General features: G+C 35.1%; 1 protein-coding gene across 2 annotated transcripts; it reads left to right on the plus strand.

Annotated features, from left to right (window-relative positions):
* Positions 1 to 233: 233 nt before the first annotated feature.
* Positions 234 to 20444, plus strand: tarbp1 (TAR (HIV-1) RNA binding protein 1). 2 transcript variants are annotated; one of them, XM_051125816.1, is made up of 29 exons: positions 234 to 1203; positions 1293 to 1390; positions 2039 to 2108; positions 2214 to 2359; positions 2506 to 2558; positions 2657 to 2754; positions 2896 to 3031; positions 3235 to 3331; positions 3877 to 3966; positions 4079 to 4244; positions 4464 to 4712; positions 4800 to 4897; positions 5184 to 5342; positions 6925 to 7133; positions 7300 to 7519; positions 7809 to 7997; positions 8091 to 8290; positions 9406 to 9477; positions 9700 to 9820; positions 9998 to 10108; positions 12011 to 12163; positions 12423 to 12509; positions 12599 to 12801; positions 13278 to 13359; positions 13446 to 13617; positions 14494 to 14673; positions 16092 to 16216; positions 16688 to 16824; positions 19940 to 20444. In XM_051125816.1, the coding sequence occupies exons 1-29, from the start codon at positions 327 to 329 to the stop codon at positions 20100 to 20102; spliced, it is 4761 nt and encodes a 1586-aa protein (XP_050981773.1). In that variant the 5' UTR covers positions 234 to 326; the 3' UTR covers positions 20103 to 20444. The 2 variants fall into 2 exon arrangements, with proteins under 2 accessions (XP_050981773.1, XP_050981774.1); XM_051125817.1 differs by having other exon boundaries at positions 6946 to 7133.
* The last annotated feature ends 452 nt before the right edge of the window (positions 20445 to 20896 follow it).

Genomic DNA, 20896 nt, shown 5'->3' on the forward strand with positions numbered 1-20896 from the left:
ACACTAAAGAAAACGTCCAAATCGTTTTAAGTCAAAATATGTAAATAGCGCTTAGTATTAATGTAAATGCAGATAATACAGATTTTAATGAGTCGAACCACTAAACCTGTGTTCAAAAGAAGAGTGAATCTACATTATTATAGTCGCCATGCGCCCTCTGCTGGCAGCAGCGTTTCTCACTCAGCGCATGCGTCAATTGTAATTGACGTAATATTTCAGGAAGTAGATGCACCGGTTCACATGTGTGTAGCAGGCAAAAGCATCGAACCGGATTTTAGCAATTTCAAAACTGTAGATGTTTTTAACTTAAGAGGGCTGTTAGAAAAATGTCTAATTTTTTGATAAACACCCTTTTATCCCACCATCCCGATCCGGAGGACTTGTTTAATACTTTGTGCTGGCCAAGCACATCACGCCCCGACATAGAGAAGATTGAAGCTCTAACTGTTTTGATCAAAGTACTTTCCAGTAAATCACAAGAAGAGCGCTTTATTTGCAAAGTTCAGTCAGTGATATGGAATCAATGCATGCCACTTATGCAAACGATCTCCAGTGCAGACGATGGAGGTAAAGATCTGCTCAGTGCTGTCTGTGGACTCTTTGCAGTGTGTGTCAGTAGCTGTCAGACCCATGATATACCTGAGAAGGTAAGTCATGTTCTTCTGCCTGTGCTGATGTCGAGAGATGATGCCAACCATGAAACCAGCAGGTTTGACATGGATGTTGCCATTGAAGTCACCGCAGTGCTGTTATCCAGCATCTCCTACGACAGAGACATCATCTCCAGGACATTGTCCTGCACCCTTTGCTGTGCCAAAGATCTCTCTGACTCCATAATATCAAAAATCATAGTCCGGATCTGGTTCACCATACTCAAATCATGCGATAAAGACACAGAATCAGAGATCCTACAACAGATATGGGATGATTTACTATCATGGCATCAGAGAGATCAGACAGAATCGGTATCAGCTCGGGTTCTGTTGTGTCTCACTGCTCTCTCCGACCACCTCTACTCAACGGAAACCTCTCAGACCCGACCGGACCCTAGAAGATCTCAAAGGTTTTTTAAGGCAATTCAGGCTGGATTGACTCACAAGGACAGTGTGACCCGCAAACGGGCTCTTTACCTGCTCACCAGGTGTGTTGCACTGGCTGAGATCAAGAAAGAAGATGTGTTTACCAACGAGGAACCTGACACGGGTATGACAACGTTCAGTATCTCCTATAGTGTGTAAAATGTTTATGATTTCTAACACTGTGTGTCACACACATCTCCTGGATCTTTGCAGATGAAATCCTGTTCAGATGGACACCAGAAAAAAAGCAGTTACTGAGGGAATTCTGGGAGGATTATGCTCTAGTATTAGAGACTTTGGAGGAAAACCAGGTAAGAATATTTTATTTGTGTTTGAGATTCACAAAACCCCACTGACTATGTTCAGAATAGCAAACTACCATACTTCGCAATGACAGCTGATGTCTATATGCATTTTATGAAAGTTTTCTGCTATATTGTTATAAAAATTTCATTCATTTAAAGAATTAAATCTTGTTTTTTGGCCATATGATTACAAGCAACTGCACCAAATTGCATATTTTGGCTTCAAAATAAAATTGAGGTTTTTTTTTTTAACCTTAAATATGGGCTCCGTATTCTCTTGTATCACACTATATGAGCCGTAAAGGCCATATGATATTCTTGAATATTTTGCCTAAAGGTTCAATAAATTGTTCCATTTAAAAAAAAAAAAAAAAAAAAAAAAAAAGTTATTTTTGTTATTTCTATGTCAGGCTTTACAGGTCTAAAATATAAATATAATATATATATATATACATGATGCATATGAAAATTTGTTCTATTTACTAGTATTTTTTTTGTGCCTTTAATAATGTTTATGAAAAATTCATGTTGATTGACCAACAAACAAATATTTGCCTTTTTATTATGAAAACAAATATTTGTTAACTGCATTTTGCATTAGTCTTATATTGTTTGTCTATCTTTTTTTTTGTTTGTTTGTTTGTTTCTTTTAAGATTCACGTGATTCGACCTGTACTCAACAGGATCGACATGCTGGTTGAGACAACAGCGACTGACATCCAAGGTTAGATGCATTTCTTTTGTGGCAGTACATGGTATAATATCAGTTTTCTGCTCGCTGGTCTTGTATCTCTGCTTGATCTTGTTCTCCAACTCCCTCCATCATCAGGTGGGCTGTTTTCCCCATCCTGGCTGCTGTGTGTGTATCAGCGCATGTTTCACAGTGAAAACAAGGCAGTTATGAAGGAAGGAGTCAATCACCTGTTAGAACTAAAAGCATTGCATCGTCCTGTATTTGCTTTGGCTTTCTCACAGGTATCCATCCATCCATGAATCTTCAGATAATAGAATGTAATGATTTGTTAACAAAATATTCTGTTTAACCCAAAAATGTGTCAGATTTTGAAAGTAAAATAGTTTGTGAGTACACTTACTGATAACTGTGTTCTTCCGGTTGTCAGTTTGTGATCGGTCCTCTCATGGATGTTCTTGCAGAGAGCTCTCTCTATCACAGGTAAAGGTTGGCTGGTGTTAAATTTCATACTATTTGGAGTTTTATTACATGATGATACGGTTTGTTTGGTCTCAATCTTAAAATCTTTGCTTCCACAGAGCGCCACAACAGAATATCAGAGATTGTCCAGAGCTTGGAGTGAAACTCCAAATATTTATAGTGAATTTCTTCAACAGTTTGCCAAAAGAGAACAGAGGTATAGAGAACCAGTTTATGTTTGTGTTGGTGTTTTAGGCTATTAAATAAAACCATGAAAAAGATTCTGAGATGTTTTAAGCTGGTCTGAAGTGTGCAATTTCTCATCCAGAATTCATGTTGTTGTTGTTGTTGTGACCAGGTTCAGTGTTGCTGCAGCTCATTCAGCGGCTGGGTTCACGGCACTGGTGCGCAGTCCCGCTGCTCTTTCTGTCCCAGGCTCTGGCCTGTCTGTCCCCCAGTCCTTTACTAGGATCTGAAGGACTTCATGCATTCAGGTACAAATATAAACTGTCTATGGATTAATATTTTGCCAAAAACTAAATGTAACTTGAATCAGATTGATTCAGATTGAGAGACTGTCTGATCTATAAAACTGAGATCTGTAAAGATAATTTATTTGATGAAAGCATGTATGTTATGTATTGCAGTAATATATGTGTTTGTAATTTACATAACTTGTTCATGTTTTTGTTCTCAGAGAAATTCTGCGCTGCACTATGATCACTCATCAGGTTCTTCTGAGAGGAGCTTCACAGTGTTTTTTGCTCCATGCTGCTCTCTGCCTGACAGATGTGGTACTGTAGCTTTTCCTCTTCAAATTCCTAACCCTGTAAAGCCTGTCATATAAAATAATAGTCAGATTTTATTTACTTTATAAAAACATTTAAAACATTTATACATTATAAAAACATTTTCACATGTGCTTTGTATCATATTTGTAGCTTTTATGGTTGATAGTATGATATTAGTGAGAATATAGAGCTTAGATTAAAAGAAGGGGGAAAAAACACCTGAATTGTATTTTTATTTAGACATAAACTGAGCAAAAATGACATTTGGTGCAGAAGTTGTTATTTATTTGGCCAGAATGTAAGAAATTTTGATGTACCAGTTTTGAATAAGCACAATCACAAATGGGATTTTACTTTCATAAATTAGTTTTTTAGTGCTATTTTCTAGATTTAGTTTAAAATTCAATAATTCAAACTTATTTCCATTTTAGAATTCAAGATTTTACAATTCACATTCTGTTTATTGTAATTATTATGATTATGTTAAATCATAATGGCTCATTTAACAGACCAAACCGATATCTGACTGATTTTCTTGTTTTTGGCAGTCAACGGTGTCTCTAGATGAGATATTTGGTCTTCTTGTACATTTTCGAGCTGATGAATCTCTGTGTCGGGGTACAGCACTTTGGAAAGAGGTAAACTTGATGTCAGTTAACTAAATCGAAGTTTAATAGTCATGCTCAATCTGCTAAATATTTGATCACACAATTAATATTCACAACATATTACATTTTGCTTCCATCACAGCTGTGTAATTGGCTCCAGGCTAATGAAGGCTGTTTTCGTTTGACCAACGGTGATTCAGGTTCCTCTGAGGAGCTTCACGCTGAAACGTCAAACAGAGATGGAGCTTCTATATTCAGCTATGTCCAGCAGCGTCTGAAGACCTTTCTTACAGTTCCAGCCAGCTCAGGTTAAATACAGTGCAACATTTTAGCAATATTAGACATTTCTGAAACAACAAAACTTATTTTTTGCAACCAAAATGACCTCAGTTTAGACACATTTGAGCTTTATGCCACATTTCTTGCGTTTTGAGGTCAATATTTGTTTTACATGGCTCCACATATTTTCCACCATACTTTGTGCACATCTCACAGTTTTATTTAGACGATTTCATTTCTTCTGGCAGATCAGACAGGAAGTCTTCCTGATCCAGGTGAGGCCGAGTTGCTTGCACGGGCTGTACTTCTGACAGCCGACCTTCAGCAAACCAGGAGTGAGGAACCTGGTCTGGAACTGCTTCTCCAGCCCCTTCTGGATGTCCTACGGAGACTCAGCACTAATGTCTATCTGGTGCTGCAGAAGACTGACAGAAGCCTGCAGTTACTGTTGCGCCTGCTGCAGCTGCATCGCAGACGCTCGGATACTGAGGAGAATGGTGAATGTTGTGTTTGGGTAAATTAAACAAACATGCCGTGTTTGAACATGCAAGAGTCTTGAATCTGGTGTGTTTGGATGTTTGTAGAGGATGTCGTGGCTGTTGCGTTGAAGACACACGTGCTGTCGGTGGTGGAATCAGTGCAGGAGTTTCTGCTGAGAAGGTTGAGCGGGGAACTAAGGGAGGTGAGTGTTTTCATGCATCACGTATAGTAATCCTTCTGGAAAAACTAGGTCTGGGTGGTCAAAATGGGATTATTGCTGATCCTAGTTGGTCTACCAGCACTAATCCACTGACCAAGATGGTCTACCAAGTCAAAACTGGGTCTGTCAGCTATTTAGACTAGCTGATTATGACAGTTAATGACCATCTTGAATCACCAGAAATCATGTAAAACCAGCTACCATTTAGTTTAGCTGGATTTTCGGGGGATTTTTACCCTCTGTGTCTGTCTTTTCTCTCTTTCTCCAGTTATGTGATGTGGAGAGGTCTGATCTTTATCTCTCAGTATTAAGGGAGCTAGTTCTCACTTATTCCACTGTGTCGTGGTATGGATCAAATCTGCAGCAAAACTACATCCCAAAACTAATCACAAACTGCCTGAGGATCCTCAGTGAGCCATCTGAACAGGTAAAATAGGCGTTATTCCTAAACACAGGCTTGATTCTTGAAATTTGTTCATCATAATTACACGTTTAATACAATTACCACTCATAAACCACTCATAAACTACTTAAAGTTTGGGGTAAGATTTTTTTATTTTTATTTTTTTAGAAATCTCAATAATATTTTAAAGTATACATTTTAATCAAAACTGATATTAAACACATTTATGATGTTACAAAAATATTTCTGTTTCAAATTAATGCTGCTCTTTTGAACTTTCTATTCATTAAAGGAGAAGTCCACTTCCAGAACAAAAATTTACAGATAATGTACTCACCCACTTATCATCCAAGATGTTCATGTCTTTCTTTCTTCTGCCATAAAGCAATTGTTTTTTGAGAGAAACATTTCAGGATTTTTCTCCATATAATGGACTGATATGGTGCCCCGATTTTAAACTTCCAGAATGCAGTTTAAATACAGCTTCAAATGATCCCAAATGTGGTTGTAAATAATCCCAGCCGAGGAAGAAGGGTCTTGTCTAGCGAAACGATTTTATTTTTTATAAAAATAATACAATTTATATACTTTTTAATCTCAAACGCTTGTCTTGTGTCACTGTGAACTGTTTTTTTCTGGTTCATGACAGTTAGGGTGTGTCGAAAAATTCCCATGTTTCATCATCTTTGCATGTTCACTTTGCAAAGACTGGGTCGGTACTTCTGCAGCGATGTAGATGATTTTGAAATGATTTTTTAAGTTGAGGGAGAAAATACGATTGGAGTTTTTCTATATACCCTGACTGTCTTGAGTCAGAATACACAGAGTTCAGGGAGAGAAAGGCAAGATGAGCATTTGAGATTAAAAAGTATTTAATTGTATTTTTTAAATTTTGCTAGATAAGACCCTTCTTCCTTGGGTGGGATCGTTTACAGCCGCATTTGGGATCATTTGAAACCGCTTTTAAACTGCATTTTGGAAGTTCAAAATCGGGGCACCATACCAGTCCATCATATGTAGAAAAATCCTGAAACGTTTAACTCAAAAAACATAATTTCTTTACAGCTGAATAAAAAAGACATGAACATCTTGGATGACAAGTGGGTGAGTATATTATCCATAAATTTTTATTCTGGAAGTGGGCTTCTCCTTTAAAGAATTGATAAAAATAAGAAATGTTTCCTAATCAGAAAATTAGAAAGCATATTAGAATGATTTCTAAAGGATCATGTGACACTGACTAAAGTACTGGCTGCTAACAATTCAGCGTTGCATCACAATAATTAATATTAATTGTTTAGAAAATGTTAATTTTCTATTTTAATAGATTTTAAAATGTATGAAGATGGAAAATGGTTGTTTTAAATTGTAATAACATTTCACAATGTTAAAAAACTTTCAAATGCAAGGTTAAAATTAGTATTTCAAAACTGTTCAAAACTAGTTGGAAGTTGAAAATTACTTTAAAGCAGCATGACTCCCTTGTTTAAAAAAATGTTAGAGTAATGTAAATAAATGTAGATTTTTCCCAAGCACATTTGTAAGACATTTTTTAAGTGAATGGTACTTTCTGATGAAATGAGATCTAAGTTGCATGTTTTTCTAGAATCCATCTGTGTCAGGGCAGGTTCAGAGAGCAGTCGGTATGGCCACACTTGCGCTGTTGTGTGACATCGCTGATCGAGGTGTCCTGCATTCCCGGTCTGAGGCTATGAGATCTCTTCACTCACTGACCGACTACTTCTACCCTTCATCATCATCATCATCTCAGCATCTCAACATTACATTACTGAAGCCCACATCTGTGACAGTCAGGTCTGTTCAAGCTCTTAAAAAAGGTCTTACGTTGCTGTAGGTCTCACAATTAAAAATCCATATAGATCCATATATAAATCTATATAGAGAAGAACTTTTGCTCAAAATAAGTTTACCCTGGAGCATTATAACTTGCTTATTTATAAATTATGTGCGTTTATTCCAGTGATTCAGTGGATAGTCTCGTGCTGAAGGACTGGGGGCGAATTGTGGCCCAGTTTATTCGAGATCAGTGGACGTGTCTAAGTTTTCTGCAGAAGTCTGCTGGAACCCTTCAGGCTCCAGAAGTTCCTGAGGTCCTGAGGGCTGCTGTGGATGCTCTGGCATTACTGCCTGGTCATCTTGTTCTGCCAGTGCTGGATTTCATGGCATCAATCTTACCACAGGTGGGCCACAGTTGCACCTCATTTCAGTTAGGATTTTGTCAGCTTGGTTGCATGAACATTTCAGGTTTAAAGGTAAAAATACATGTTTTCTAGATGCTGTTTTCCTTGAAGTCAGCTGATAATGTTATTATACCTAATGCTAAACACTTATCAGTAACATTATTTAAAAAAAAAAAAATTATGTATTTTTGAAATTTGAAAAATTATGATTACTTAGTTTATTTTTTATTATGTTACCCTTTTTTGTGGACATGGCATGTTTAGTTGTTTGGTCTATTTTCTCCACCAGGTGGTGCAGTGTGATGAATCCCTGTGCACTGAGGCCATATGTGCATCATGGAAGGTGGTTCAGGCTCTAAGCACAAACCCCCATGACTTCTGGTCCACGCTGCAGGGATTTGTGCGCTTAGCTTTTCACCAGGGGCTCCTGCAGCTCACGGAGGAACAGAACCCCAGAATAACAGCCTGCATACAGCAGGTCAGGGAAAAACCTGAAAGACCCCTTGTGCAATTTGTATTCAAAAAGACATATAGCTAGTGTATATAATAAAATATTTCTGGTTTTTGGCAGATTTTGACCGAGCTCATGGAATTGGCTCAAGTCCGATCAGGAGTGTTTAATGTTCTGATCCAGCATTGCTGTGAGACGTGGCTTCCCTCTGTGACAGCAGAGAATATCCAGTCAGACACTGTGTTCAGTACAGCTCTCTTACACCTAGACATCCTAACTGAGGCCTGTGTGTACGGCCCAGTGTTCAGAAGAGACCAAAGGTGAGTGCACATTAAAAAACAGATTAAATTAAATTTTATATATATTTTATTTATATATATATATATATATATATATATATATATATATATATATATATATATATTAGAGGTCAATCGGATTTTACCGATAACTAGGTTGGACCACACTGGTCGATACAGATTAGTCGACTGTTAGTTGTTTTTTTTTTTTTTTTAAATGGATGCTGAATGGAAAATAAATAGTGCTCTGCTATTTAAAAAAAAAAAAAAAAAAAAGTAGCCTACTGAGCCATGCTTTGTAAATGAATAAAAATATTAATATTAATTATATATTGACCGTTACAGTTAGTTCACTGTTCATTAATGTTAACAAACAATTTTTTTTTAAAATATATCAGTAAATGCTGAAATTAACACACTCTAACAAGGAACAATACTTCTATTCTTTTATCAATCTTAATGTTACAAATGGACTCATATTGTAAAGTGTTACCATTACATCAATCAAGCTAAAGATGGACATCTTTAAATATCTACACAAAGGCCACAGTATTGGAATTGCATACATATGGATATTGTGTACTTTCACGGTTTAACTGCTTCTATTCTAGAACATTTGTGGTTATCTAATCAAAATATAAAAATATGTTAGTCACACAACGGGCAAGTTCTAGAAGAACTCGCAGCTGTCTGGTATCACACACTGGACGCGTCGCGCTCAATTCAAGCGGCGGTCTGCAAGACTTTATTTGATCACCAAACGGGCAAAAGTATACTGCTGTCCTTTCTCTACTAATGCAGCATCTAGTCAACAAATTCATCGCTTAGTAATGACATGAAAACATGCACTGCAGTATACTGTCAAACCGATTCACTGTCGATGTTTTAAATCCACCTTTGAAGTGTCCTGCTCTGTGCAGCGCGCAGTGTCACGTCTAAATGAATATATATGTTGTTATTATTATTATTATTATTATTATTTTAACTTTTATACTTTTTTTTTTTTTAGTATAATTTTCTTAATGTGGTGTTATTTTATTTTTATCGATATATTGTTAATGATTTTAAAATATAAATATAATATTACCACTAATAATATATATATAAACTTTTTACTTTATTTTTATTGCTTTCAGGCTTGTTCAGGAGGTTCAAAGCTATGTTGAGCAACTTGGTGATAGTTGTGCAGCAAACATAGCTGTCATCAGGTAAACCACAACACTAACTGTTTTTAATGCGTCTAGAAGAGAGGAAACTTAAAAAAAATAAAATAAATAAATATTCTTGAAAAAATACTGTCGCTGAGGTAACAGACTGGTAAATGTCTATACAGCGGAAATGAATTATGCATATTTCAGAAGCTGATATTCATAGCATGTTCAGGCACTTTGGTGTTGATTCATATTTATTATTCTGAATCTCATTTCTAGTGATAACAGGGATGATCAGTTTCCTCGAGTGTGTGTTTTGACTTTCCTCTGCCGCTTGAATCCATCTAATCAGCTTCACCAGCGTCTGATGGAAGAGCTTGTGCAGCGACTACTAAGGAAGGTTTGTGTTCAATTCTTAACTACAGCTCTTACTGGAAATTGGGTGTTTAATTCTTAAAGAAAGCACTTCCTGAAAACAATGAGTGTGTGTTTGATTTTGTTTTGAAAGTCCCATCTCATGGTTATTGCATGTATTTTTGATTAAAGTTCCCTCCTTTGTTTCTTTTCCTTCCCTCAGGATGCCGAGATTTCGAAATCCAAAGTACGTTACTATAGCAACTCCATCCAGCACAGAGTGAAGAACCGCGTGTGGCAGACGCTGCTGCTGCTACTGCATAAACTCAGACCGGTTAGATCTCGACACCGACACACGCATGCATATTAATCCACTTTGTACTAGAGATGCTTTGATTTCAAGGTTTTTGGTCAGTTCCAATTCTGAAATTGTCAGATCACTGTGTTGCTTCTGAATTATGCTTTTAAATAAACACAATGTGATTACACCCCTACAAAGAGGTAGTTATATTAACTTAACTAATTTGAATCTATTGGATGTGTAACAGGCCTACATTGTAAGACGTGCAATGAAAGGGGCTAAAAAATACAGATACTTGATTTTAATCGATTCTCATTTTTACAAAACGATATTGATTCTTAAATTCCAAGAATCAACTAGTCTAGCCTGTTTTTAGTCTAATAAATCACAATAAGCTTTGTGCTTTGTTACTTTTGATATCAAACAAGTCTTAGATTACAAATCCTGTCCAATTTATTACAGAATTCAAACAATAAATGCCGTTTTGGTGTTGTTTAATGTGGAGTAATCGCTGTTGCGCCAGGTGAACTGATCAAATTCTCCACTTTAATACCAGTTACAGCATTAAATAAACATGAATAAACATCAGAAGGTATGTTAAAAGGAAAAGTATAACTTACCGAAATCCATTTTTGTCTCATGTAATCACTCAATCAGTTATTCAACTGCGCAAAGACATCAATATAATAGCTTGTAAACAATGTCACATAACGTCACATTTACCTCAGAAAAACATATCTGGTGACCATAAACCTGTTAGTCAACTAGAAAAATGATCTCTAGAGAGGAGCATTTTGCTAAATATATCCACCATATAACATATTCATTATATAACATTATATAACATATTCATCATTTTTACTGTTCTTTAATGTTTAATGCATGCTTGAATAAATCTAAATTTTTATGACAGCCACCATTTAAATGTTTATATTTCAAAAAAACTAAGTGGAGTAGAAGTATAATTATGTAATTGTATCTTTATTATTTTAAAAACTTAATTGAGTGTAATTTAAGTCTTTGTATACAAATCAATCAATATTATAGTAATGTAGTACAACTCTATATGTTTGTAACTGTAACTGTATATGTATACAAATGTATATGCATGTATATTTTACAGCATTAGTTATTTTCTTTGAGAAAATTTGTACTGTATTGATAAAGATCCATTCAATCACTATTGAATCGAATCGGGAATCAAATGGAATAGCAAGCTTGTGAATCAGGATCTAATTGAATTGTGAAATGTGTCAAAACCCAGCCCTGTTAATTATTATTAAGAAATAATACATTATTATTATTATTATTATTATTATTATTATTATTATTAAATAAATAATTAATAATAATTAAATACATAAAAATATATCATTTTTATAGAGGTTGTTACAGTATATTTGTACTGCTAAATTAAGTTTTTACTAGTTGTGAACATTAAATAACAAATAAGAAACAAATAAATTGCAAATACTGAAAACAACAACAAAAAAATCTTGTAACTTGATGCAGCCAAAATATTGTCTGTTCAACAAAAAGTTGACAAATAATATGCACATCTAGCAGGCAAAGATCTCAAGGCTGTTCAACCCCAAAAAAAAAAACAATCACAAAATGGAAAAGGCTGGCACACCAAAGCTTCATAAATAGAAAAAAATATTTATTGCAAGTTCTCACCAACAGTGATGTTTTGAGCTCTTAATCAGACAAGTGTTATTTGTGAAAATGTCACTGTTGTTGTTGTTGTTGTTGAAATATGTTGAATTTATTGAATTGAATTAATAATTTATTTAATGTAAAAATAGCCATTTATGTAGCTATAATAAAATAGAAACAATAATAATACATTTTGTCCCTATACTTTTAATGATAAATGCACTTTTCTGTGTACACAATTTCGAATTCAATAGTGTATTTTGTTGTTATCTGTCACAGGAGTTTGTGTCAGAGTGTGTACTGAGTCACGTGTGTGAGGCCGGATTCTGTAGTAACCAAGCGTCCGTCAAATATCTGATAGAGTGGACCCTGATCCTTGTGCTCTACCAGAACCCCTCTCACATCCAGAACCTGTGGAACTGCTTCAGTCTGGTGAGTCCAAACTCATCAGCACTCAAACATGAATCTACAAACCGATGCAGCATATATACTTAACAAAACCAGTCCTAAATGTATCTCAGTGTCTCAATTCTGCACTATTAGTGGCATCCAACAGAGTAGGAAAAATAACTAGATTAAACTAGGACAAGAGGAAGTATTTTAACATCTGACATACCACACACAGTTGGTTTAATTATGTAGACATGTCTGACAAAATTTTGTGTAAACCATGGCGTTTTTTGTTTTGCAGGATCATGAAAAGACAAAAACAAGCATTTGCACTTTTCTCTCTGTCCTCGTGCACCTAAATGTCCTCCTCCCTAAACTACAAGACAAGGTGAAGTTTCATCACTTAAATCTGATTTCCTTCTCTGCGAACAATATGAACATTTTATGCATGAACTGTATTGCTGGTGTCTTTCTCAGGAGGTGCAGTGGCGTAGAGCGGTGGAGGTGAGCCTGCAGTGGTGTTTCAGTCATAATTTCAGCATTCGTCTTTACGCCCTCCTCGCCCTTAAGAGGGTGTGGGAGCTGGAGGACGCCCATGTCCTCCCAGAGGAAAACCTGGGCGGACTGACTACAGTAGTCCAAGCTTGTTTACAGCAGGCTGAAGCAATGCAGAACACTGGGTGAGAATAAGCCTACTGAAGTAAAGCTTGTTTTCTGACTAGTATATGTGACCCTGGACCACAAAACCAGTCATGCGTAGCATGGGTACATTTGTAGCAAAAGCGAAACACATTGTATGGGTCAGAATGATCCATTTTTCTTTTATGCCAAAAATCATTAGGATATTAAATAAAGATCATAATCCATAAAGATGTTTTGTAAAATTTCTACCATAATTGTATCCAAACCTAATATGCATTGCTGAGAACTTCATTTGGACAGCTCTAAAGTCAATTTTCTCAATATTTAGATTTTTTTTGTACCATACATCAACAGAAAGCTGATGTATACATGTCAGTAATTGACTCTTATGACTGGTTTTGTGGTCCAGGGTCACATATCACATGTCAGGCTTTGTAGTGTAGTGTAGTGAGTTGTAGGACTGAACATGAGAAACCTGGAGATACCAGGGATTAGAAGTTGTTTTTTTCCACAGAAATGCAATGAAAAATTGGTCTAGAATCCAGGACCATTTCTTCTTCAGTGCTTTCCACCCAATCAGGGACTACAGTGTTGAGGTAAGATCTTTCTCTGTCTTCAGCGTATAATCTGATCCGTTCTGTGCTGTTATAATTCAGCAGCATCACATTCTGTGCTTCTTTAGACAATATTCCTGATCTTTCCTCGCCTCTCTGAGCTGGCAGAAGATGAGTGGCTTCCCCTGTGGAAATTTGAAGGTTTTGTTGACTTCCCGATGGGTGCTGGCCTGCCCTTGAAGAATCCTGTGACTGATCTCTGTGGACTCCAGCCTGGTGACTGGATCCAGCAGGACAAAGGTAATCGCCACATGAGGGCAGCAGAGAGCTGGAACCACACCACACTTGTGAGAAACTGAAAATCTATAGCTGTTCCCCTTGTTTCTGCTAAAAATCTGAGGCTAAAAAGCATGGTCTTCTTTGTCTTTGTCTGCTTTAATGTTCATTTTGTTACAGCTAGTTTGTTAAAGAAGAACTTCACTTTCAGAACAAAAAACTTTACAGATAATTTACTTACTCCCTTGTCATCCATTCTTTCTACAGTCGTAAAGAAATTGTTTTTTGAGGAAAACATTTCAGGATTTCTTTCCATATAGTGGACTTCTGTGGTGCCCACAAGTTTGATCTTCCAAAATGCAGCTTACATGCAGCTTCAAAGAGCTCAAAAAATGACAATTTATGTACGTTTTAACGTCAAATGCTCGTCTAGTCTAGCTCTGTGTGAACTCTGTCCTACATCGTCCTTCACTGCTGCAGAATTACTACCGACCCAGTGTTTAAAGTCTTTAAAAAAAGGTAAAACAGTGATGTAGGACGATTTAACTGTCTTGAACCGGAATACACAGAGTACAAAGAAAATAACAGATCGTTTTGCTAGATAGCATCCTTCTTTCTTCTTCCGCTACGATCATTCAGTGCCCTTTGAAGCTGCATTTTGGAAGTTCAAACTTGCAGGCACCATTAAAGTCCACTATATTGAGAATTCCTGAAATGTTTTCCTTAAGAAACATAGTTTCATTACGACTGAAGAAAGACATCAACATCTTGGATGACAAGGGGGTGAGTAAATCTGTACGTTTTTGTTCTGGAAGTGAACTTCTCCTTTAAGAGAAGGATGAAAGCATTACAATATTTGGAATGTTAAACCAAATTTAAAAATGTTTTAATGTCTGACAGGTGATTTGGAGCAGGAAGAGCGCTGGGCAGAAGTTCAAAAGAAAATCACCCCGTGGAAGCAGAGTGTCCAGGAGCAGGAGCCTGAGCTCATGGCCCAGCAGAGGGCAGCACGCCTGGGCAAACTTACTAGCAACCTCATTGTGGTTGCATCTCTCATCGACAAGCCCACCAATCTGGGTGGTAAGGCAAATAAATCGACAAATTAATTAGAATAGTATTATATACTAGAAGGGAATTATCAATAAAGTTGTTTTATGATTGCTAAACCATAATCAAATTATAAACAAAAATTGTTATAATAAATTGCAAATCTTTTAATGCCATAAAAATGTAATAACATTTTCTTAACATAAATGCACACACATTTATTATTATTATTATTATTATTATTGAAAGAATGGCATCTTGCATAATTTTTAAAATGAAAGTAATACTAACTAATACGAACACTACTACTAGTAAAACTACTACTACTAATAATAATAAACGTTAAAAAATAGCACCTTTTATTAAAAGTGGCATCTTGAATTATTTTTTTCCATTAAATTGAAATTTTTAACTTGTTATTCTTTTCAATAAATTGTGCAAGATTCCAGTTTTCATAGTCACTTTTTTTATTGTCGTTCAGCGTAAATGTGCAGACATACTTATAAATGCACTTCTGTTCAGTTGCATTGTGCTCCATCTCCCTATTTTTAACACAAGAACACATCCTGTGATGGCCTTCATTCTCCTTGCTATGACAGAAAATTACATCGTCTCACACTGTTTACATTAAGTTTGGTCTTTTTCTTCTCAGTGTCATCATTGCAGCTACAGCAGACATTCAACTCAATCATCTCTTCTGAGTCACCAAACAAATCAGTTTTAACACAAGCTCATTATAAAAGGCTCATTCATCTCATTCAAACATTCTGCGCTAACCGGTTATTGTTGGTTTGATAGGCGTATGGCTTTCATTCATGTGGTTTTATCTCAGTTACATTTAATGGAAAAATACTGATGTGCTCAGTTGCATTTAATAAGACTGATAGACGAAACTGCTGATGGGTTTCATATTAAAAGAGTCAACCACAACTCTCAAATGTGAATGTACTAATTTTTTACACGTATACATTTTTTTTTTTTAAATATAATTTTTTTTTATACATATAAAATAAAGTAAAAATGGTAATATTGTGAAATATTATAGCAATTTAAAATAACTTCTGTTTATATATATTTTTTTAAAATGTCATTTATTCTTGTGACGCAAAGCTGAATTCTTGAATCAGCAGCCATTATCTGTTATATGATCCTTCAGAAATCTTTCTAATATGCTGATTTGATGCACAAGAAACATTTTTTTTTTATTAATGCTGGAAACAGTTGTGCTTATTTATTTATTTTATTCTAAATTTATTTTTTGAAATTGTGATTGTGGAATATAACGTTGAAAAGAATAGTGTTTATTTGAAATAGAAGTCTTTTGTAACATTGTAAATGTCTTAACTGTCAATTTTCATCAATTTAAGGCATCCTTTTTTAATACATTTAAAACATGTTACTGTTAAGACCATCAGAAGACTAAATTGCAAGTCTTTGTGTGTCTGTTCCAGGTCTTTGCAGGACGTGTGAGATCTTTGGGGCCAAAGCTCTGGTTCTGGACAGTCTGCGACACGTTAATGACAAACAGTTTCAGGCCCTCAGTGTGTCTTCAGAGTTGTGGCTGCCGATGCTAGAGGTGTGTGTGTTTTGTATTTGTACAGTCAGTCCTTTTTTGTTTATTTTTCAGCCAGCTTTTTTTTTTTTGACATGAGTATCAGTTCTGGTCTAATCTGGTCTTACACCAAGCAGAATTGCAGAAATAGTGACTTCATCCAAGTTTCAGTACTATACATTGTTTGGTAACCCTGCCCACAAACTTACACCACTGGTAGAGTGATGTTGCTCAAACAAACCAATCGCAGTTCCATTTAGTGCCACTAGTGGTGCAGAAATTCTACATGGCACATTTAAAGACGTTTCTTCTGTTTGTGGGGTGAAACAAGCCTAGAGATGTTATTCATCTTAGTCATGTGTTACATTACACAAAACAATCAAAAGCTCTAGACTGGTTTTGTGGAGCGAGATGTAGAATCTGAGCATTGATTGAATCTGTCATGACTTATGAAGCCACTCAAGTTATTTCAAGTTATATGCTTTGGTTTTCCAGGTGAAGCCTGCTGAGTTGTCAGATTTCCTGCAGCTGAAGAAGAGAGAGGGATACTGGGTAATAGGTGTGGAGCAAACATCCAACAGCCAGAGTTTACAAGATTACACGTTTCCTGAAAGAAGCCTCCTACTACTGGGGTAAACCAACACATCTAACTTACTGTACAGATTCTGTCTATATACTCAAAAATATATGAATTTCAATCATATTAGCAAATGTCCTACCACAGTACACTGTAAAAAATACAGTTGCTGCCTTAGATCTTTAAGTATAGTTAAATTGACTATACAATTGAGTTGAATCTCTTAAAAAAAAAGTGGTTTTATTATTATTATTATTTTTATTTATTTTTTTAAGTTATTTTAATTTTAAGTTAAAGAAATGAAAACATATGTGACCATGGACCACAAAACCAGTCATAAGGGTCAATTTGAAATTGAGATTTATACATCTTCTGAAAGCTGAATAAATAAGCTTTCCATTGATGTATGGTTTGTTAGGATAGGACAATATTTGACCAACTATTTGCAAATCTGGAATCTGAGGGTGCAAAAAAAAAAAAAAAATCAAAATACTGAGAAAATCACCTTTAAAATTGTCCAAATTAAATTCTTAGCAATGCTTATTACTAATCAAAAATTAAGTTTTGATATATTTATGGTAGGAAATGTACAAAATATCTTAACGGAACATAATATCACATAGATATTTACATAAATATATCACAGATATTTACATAATATCCTAATGATTTTTGGCGTAAAAGAAAAATCAATCATTTTGATCCAATAATTTGGCTATTTATACAAATATATCCATGTGAATTATGACCGATTTTGTGGTCCAGGGTCACATAGGTAGACATGAAATTTTTATGATATCATTTTTAACATGACAGATGATGCAAAGAAAACATGTTTTAAAAATCTAGTTTAAAATGCTTGATTTTGTCGGCGCCTTGTCAATAGCCTTGTGGTTAATGCGCTGACATGTACAGCGCAACTGCACTCACGGCGACCTGAGTTTGATCCCATCTTGAGGTCCTTTGCCGATCTTGTGCACCTCTCTCTACCTAATACTTTCCTGTCATCTCTCCACTCTGAATAATATAGTAACAAAAGCCAAAACATATAACTTAAAAAAAAAAAAAAAAAAAAAGCTTCATTTTAAACATCAAGTTTTAAAATTTCTTGTTTTAATACATTTTGAAAAACTTAATTGACCCTTATTGTTCAAATACTTTTCTGACATTTTACATAAATGCAGCACACGAACAAGCGATTTTTGATTCAGTGACTTGTTTTGAAGGGCAGGATAGTCTGTGAAGGGATGTGAAAATAGAAGCGTCTCAGTGTAGGCTGACAGTGCAGTTTAATGTTATGAGGCTAATTGATGTGTCTGTTCCTGTGAGATTTCCTCACCTCTGAATGCTGCTGGAGAAAGACATGCATGTCCTGACATGCCGAGCACTCATCAGCAAAACCGCCCAATGTAAATGCACAATTTACACCTACAAGCATCAGCCATCGTTCAGAGATCAGTGACTGCAGCATCAATGTTATTTATTTTATTTTGTTTTATTTAACAGGCATCAACTATTAGTCAGTCCGAGATCAGTGATGTTTAAGCAATGGTTGTTAAAACAGAGCAATGAATGAGCAGAATCTCACATTCATAGTAGCTGTTGATGCAGCGACTACTTAAACATTTGGTGAATGAAATTAAATGTTTTCATGTTTATAAATATGTTAAATTCTGTATATATATATATAATTTTTTTTATTTTTTTTATTTCTCAAGGAGAGCTGTTATGTTGACCATATGCTATGTTTGTACTTGTTGTACTGTTTATGAAACAGCACTGATACAGTATATTAATAACAATTACCGTGTGTGTTTGAAAGAATGAACGAGTGTGCATGTGTGTGTTTGGTTTTCATGATTGCTCTTGCTGTGTCATTTGTCTTAGAGGCAGTAAAGCCACCTGATGTTTTGTGCACAGCAGGTGTGCAAATCATTGCATTATTATGCCTGATTATCCCACTGATTCAAAGCTATTGAGCAGCAGTTGAAGTCAGACTTATTATTTAAAAGCTTGATTTATTAGTTCAGTCAGTAACCGTACATTAGAGCGACAGGCCTAAACGGCAGTACTTTAACATTTTCTGCATTTGCAGAATATATTTTAAGACTCCATACTATCAAAAGCTATTTTATTTTTAATTTTAGCTTTTAGGCCAGCTATATGCTAATGCACTACTTAAAGTTAACAAAATACTTTTTAGTAGATATATTAGCCTTTCTCTTCCAGAATGAGAGTGGCAGTTTAAGTCAGATTTATTATTTCAAAATTTGTAGTATTTTCAGCATTTTTACAGAATGCATTTAAAGACCATTTAAAGTGGAAAAATCATTTTATTTTATAATTACATTTTTAATATATTTTTAAATAAATTTTAATAATTATAAATATTTTTTAGTAATTTTATTTAAGCTTTTTGGTCATCCATATGCTAGTGTACTTCTAAAATGTAATAAAATAAACTTAGATATTAAAATGTACAGTCTTTTCTTTCAGGAAGTTTTTTTTATTTTATTTTATTATTCTGTTCAAATGTATGGTACAGTAATTCTGAAAGTTGAATGTTTTGGAGATATTCACCACCAGTAAAAAACGTTTTTAAACAGTAAGAACTTTTTTTTTAAAGAAGTCTCTTCTGCTCACAATACAATTTTAAAATATTTTTACTATTTAAAATAACTGTTTTCTATTTGAATATATTTTAAAATGTAATTTATTGCTGTGATTTCAAAGCTGAATTTTTTAGCATCCTTACTCCAGTCACATGATCCTTCAAAAACATTAATTACTATAATTTCTTACTGTTTTTGCTGCACTTTGGATCAGATAAATGCAGGCTTGGTGAGCAAAAGAGACTTCTATAAAAACATTAAAAATGTAACTGTTAGTGTACATATTACAATTTCTCTTCCAGGAAAATGAATCAAAATACCGTTTACTCATCTTGTCCTAAAAGTTATATTCAAAATTTTGCCCCAGAATCATGGTTTATGTGTTCCTTATTTCCTTTGAAACAAGCACAGGAACTAAAACTGCACGTCTAGTCATTTCAACATGGTCAGATGTGTTAAGCAGACTGCTGTGCTGTTTTTGGTTGAATATAATTAAGTTAGCCAAAATGTTAAACAAACATGTTTGCCTAATGCACGTCTCTGTTTAACTCTGAACAGTAATGAAAGGGAAGGCATTCCTGCAAACCTGCTGCAGCTGGTGGACGTGTGTGTGGAGATTCCTCAGCACGGTGTCACCCGCTCCCTCAACGTGCACGTCAGCGCCGCCCTGCTGGTGTGGGAATATACGCGACAACATCTAGGACAGAATGCTGGGTCGTAAAACACAGCAGATTTACTGAACAACCTGTGTTTTAGTAGAAAATATCTGTCAGTATTTGGGAGATGATGCACTGTACACCAAATTCATGTTTATGCAAAGCAAGTAAGTCATAAGAGGCATTTTGCTTGACAAGACGTCCCAAATTTGATTAGAAAGATGGACAACCACAGCGTTCATGTTTAAAAATGGCGTCGATCCACACTACCATCCGTTATTCATTTTGCTCTCCTTTGAGTTGTTTTATTTTTTACTCTGTATTACATTTAAAAGTTACGTTTGATGTATTTGTATATATTTTAAATGAAATATTTTAATATTGCTTTGAATTTAGGTTAAATAAACTCTTTAAATGCATTTCTGTCTCAAAATAAGTGGCTTGTTAATATTTAATTAACATTTCTCTGAATCATATTTGTTCCCACACATTTATTATGAAAAAATGCAACGTAGAAGTGACAATTAATTACATCCATAACCATCATAAACCCTTGAGAAATTAACCATTTGTTTGAATAGACTATTTAGATGAACTAGATATTCAACTGGTCTGTTTTCTCTTGCAGTATAATTTGCAAGTCAAGCGTTTGATTTTTCCATGTTGTCATCGCTGTAGATAAACTCACAACTGATGGAGGGACCCTGGAGATATTAAACTGCACAGTCAGGTGCTCACACGGGCAAATGAAGAACCTGAGAGCAGTGAGAAGCAAACTGTCTGCTACAAGTATAGATGAGTTGTTTTGATCGAGTGTTGGAATATATTCTGAGGCATTTTGCATTATGATGGAAGATTT

Source organism: Labeo rohita, chromosome 13 (genome assembly GCF_022985175.1).
Source record: "Labeo rohita strain BAU-BD-2019 chromosome 13, IGBB_LRoh.1.0, whole genome shotgun sequence".
Taxonomy (NCBI): Eukaryota; Metazoa; Chordata; class Actinopteri; order Cypriniformes; family Cyprinidae; genus Labeo; species Labeo rohita.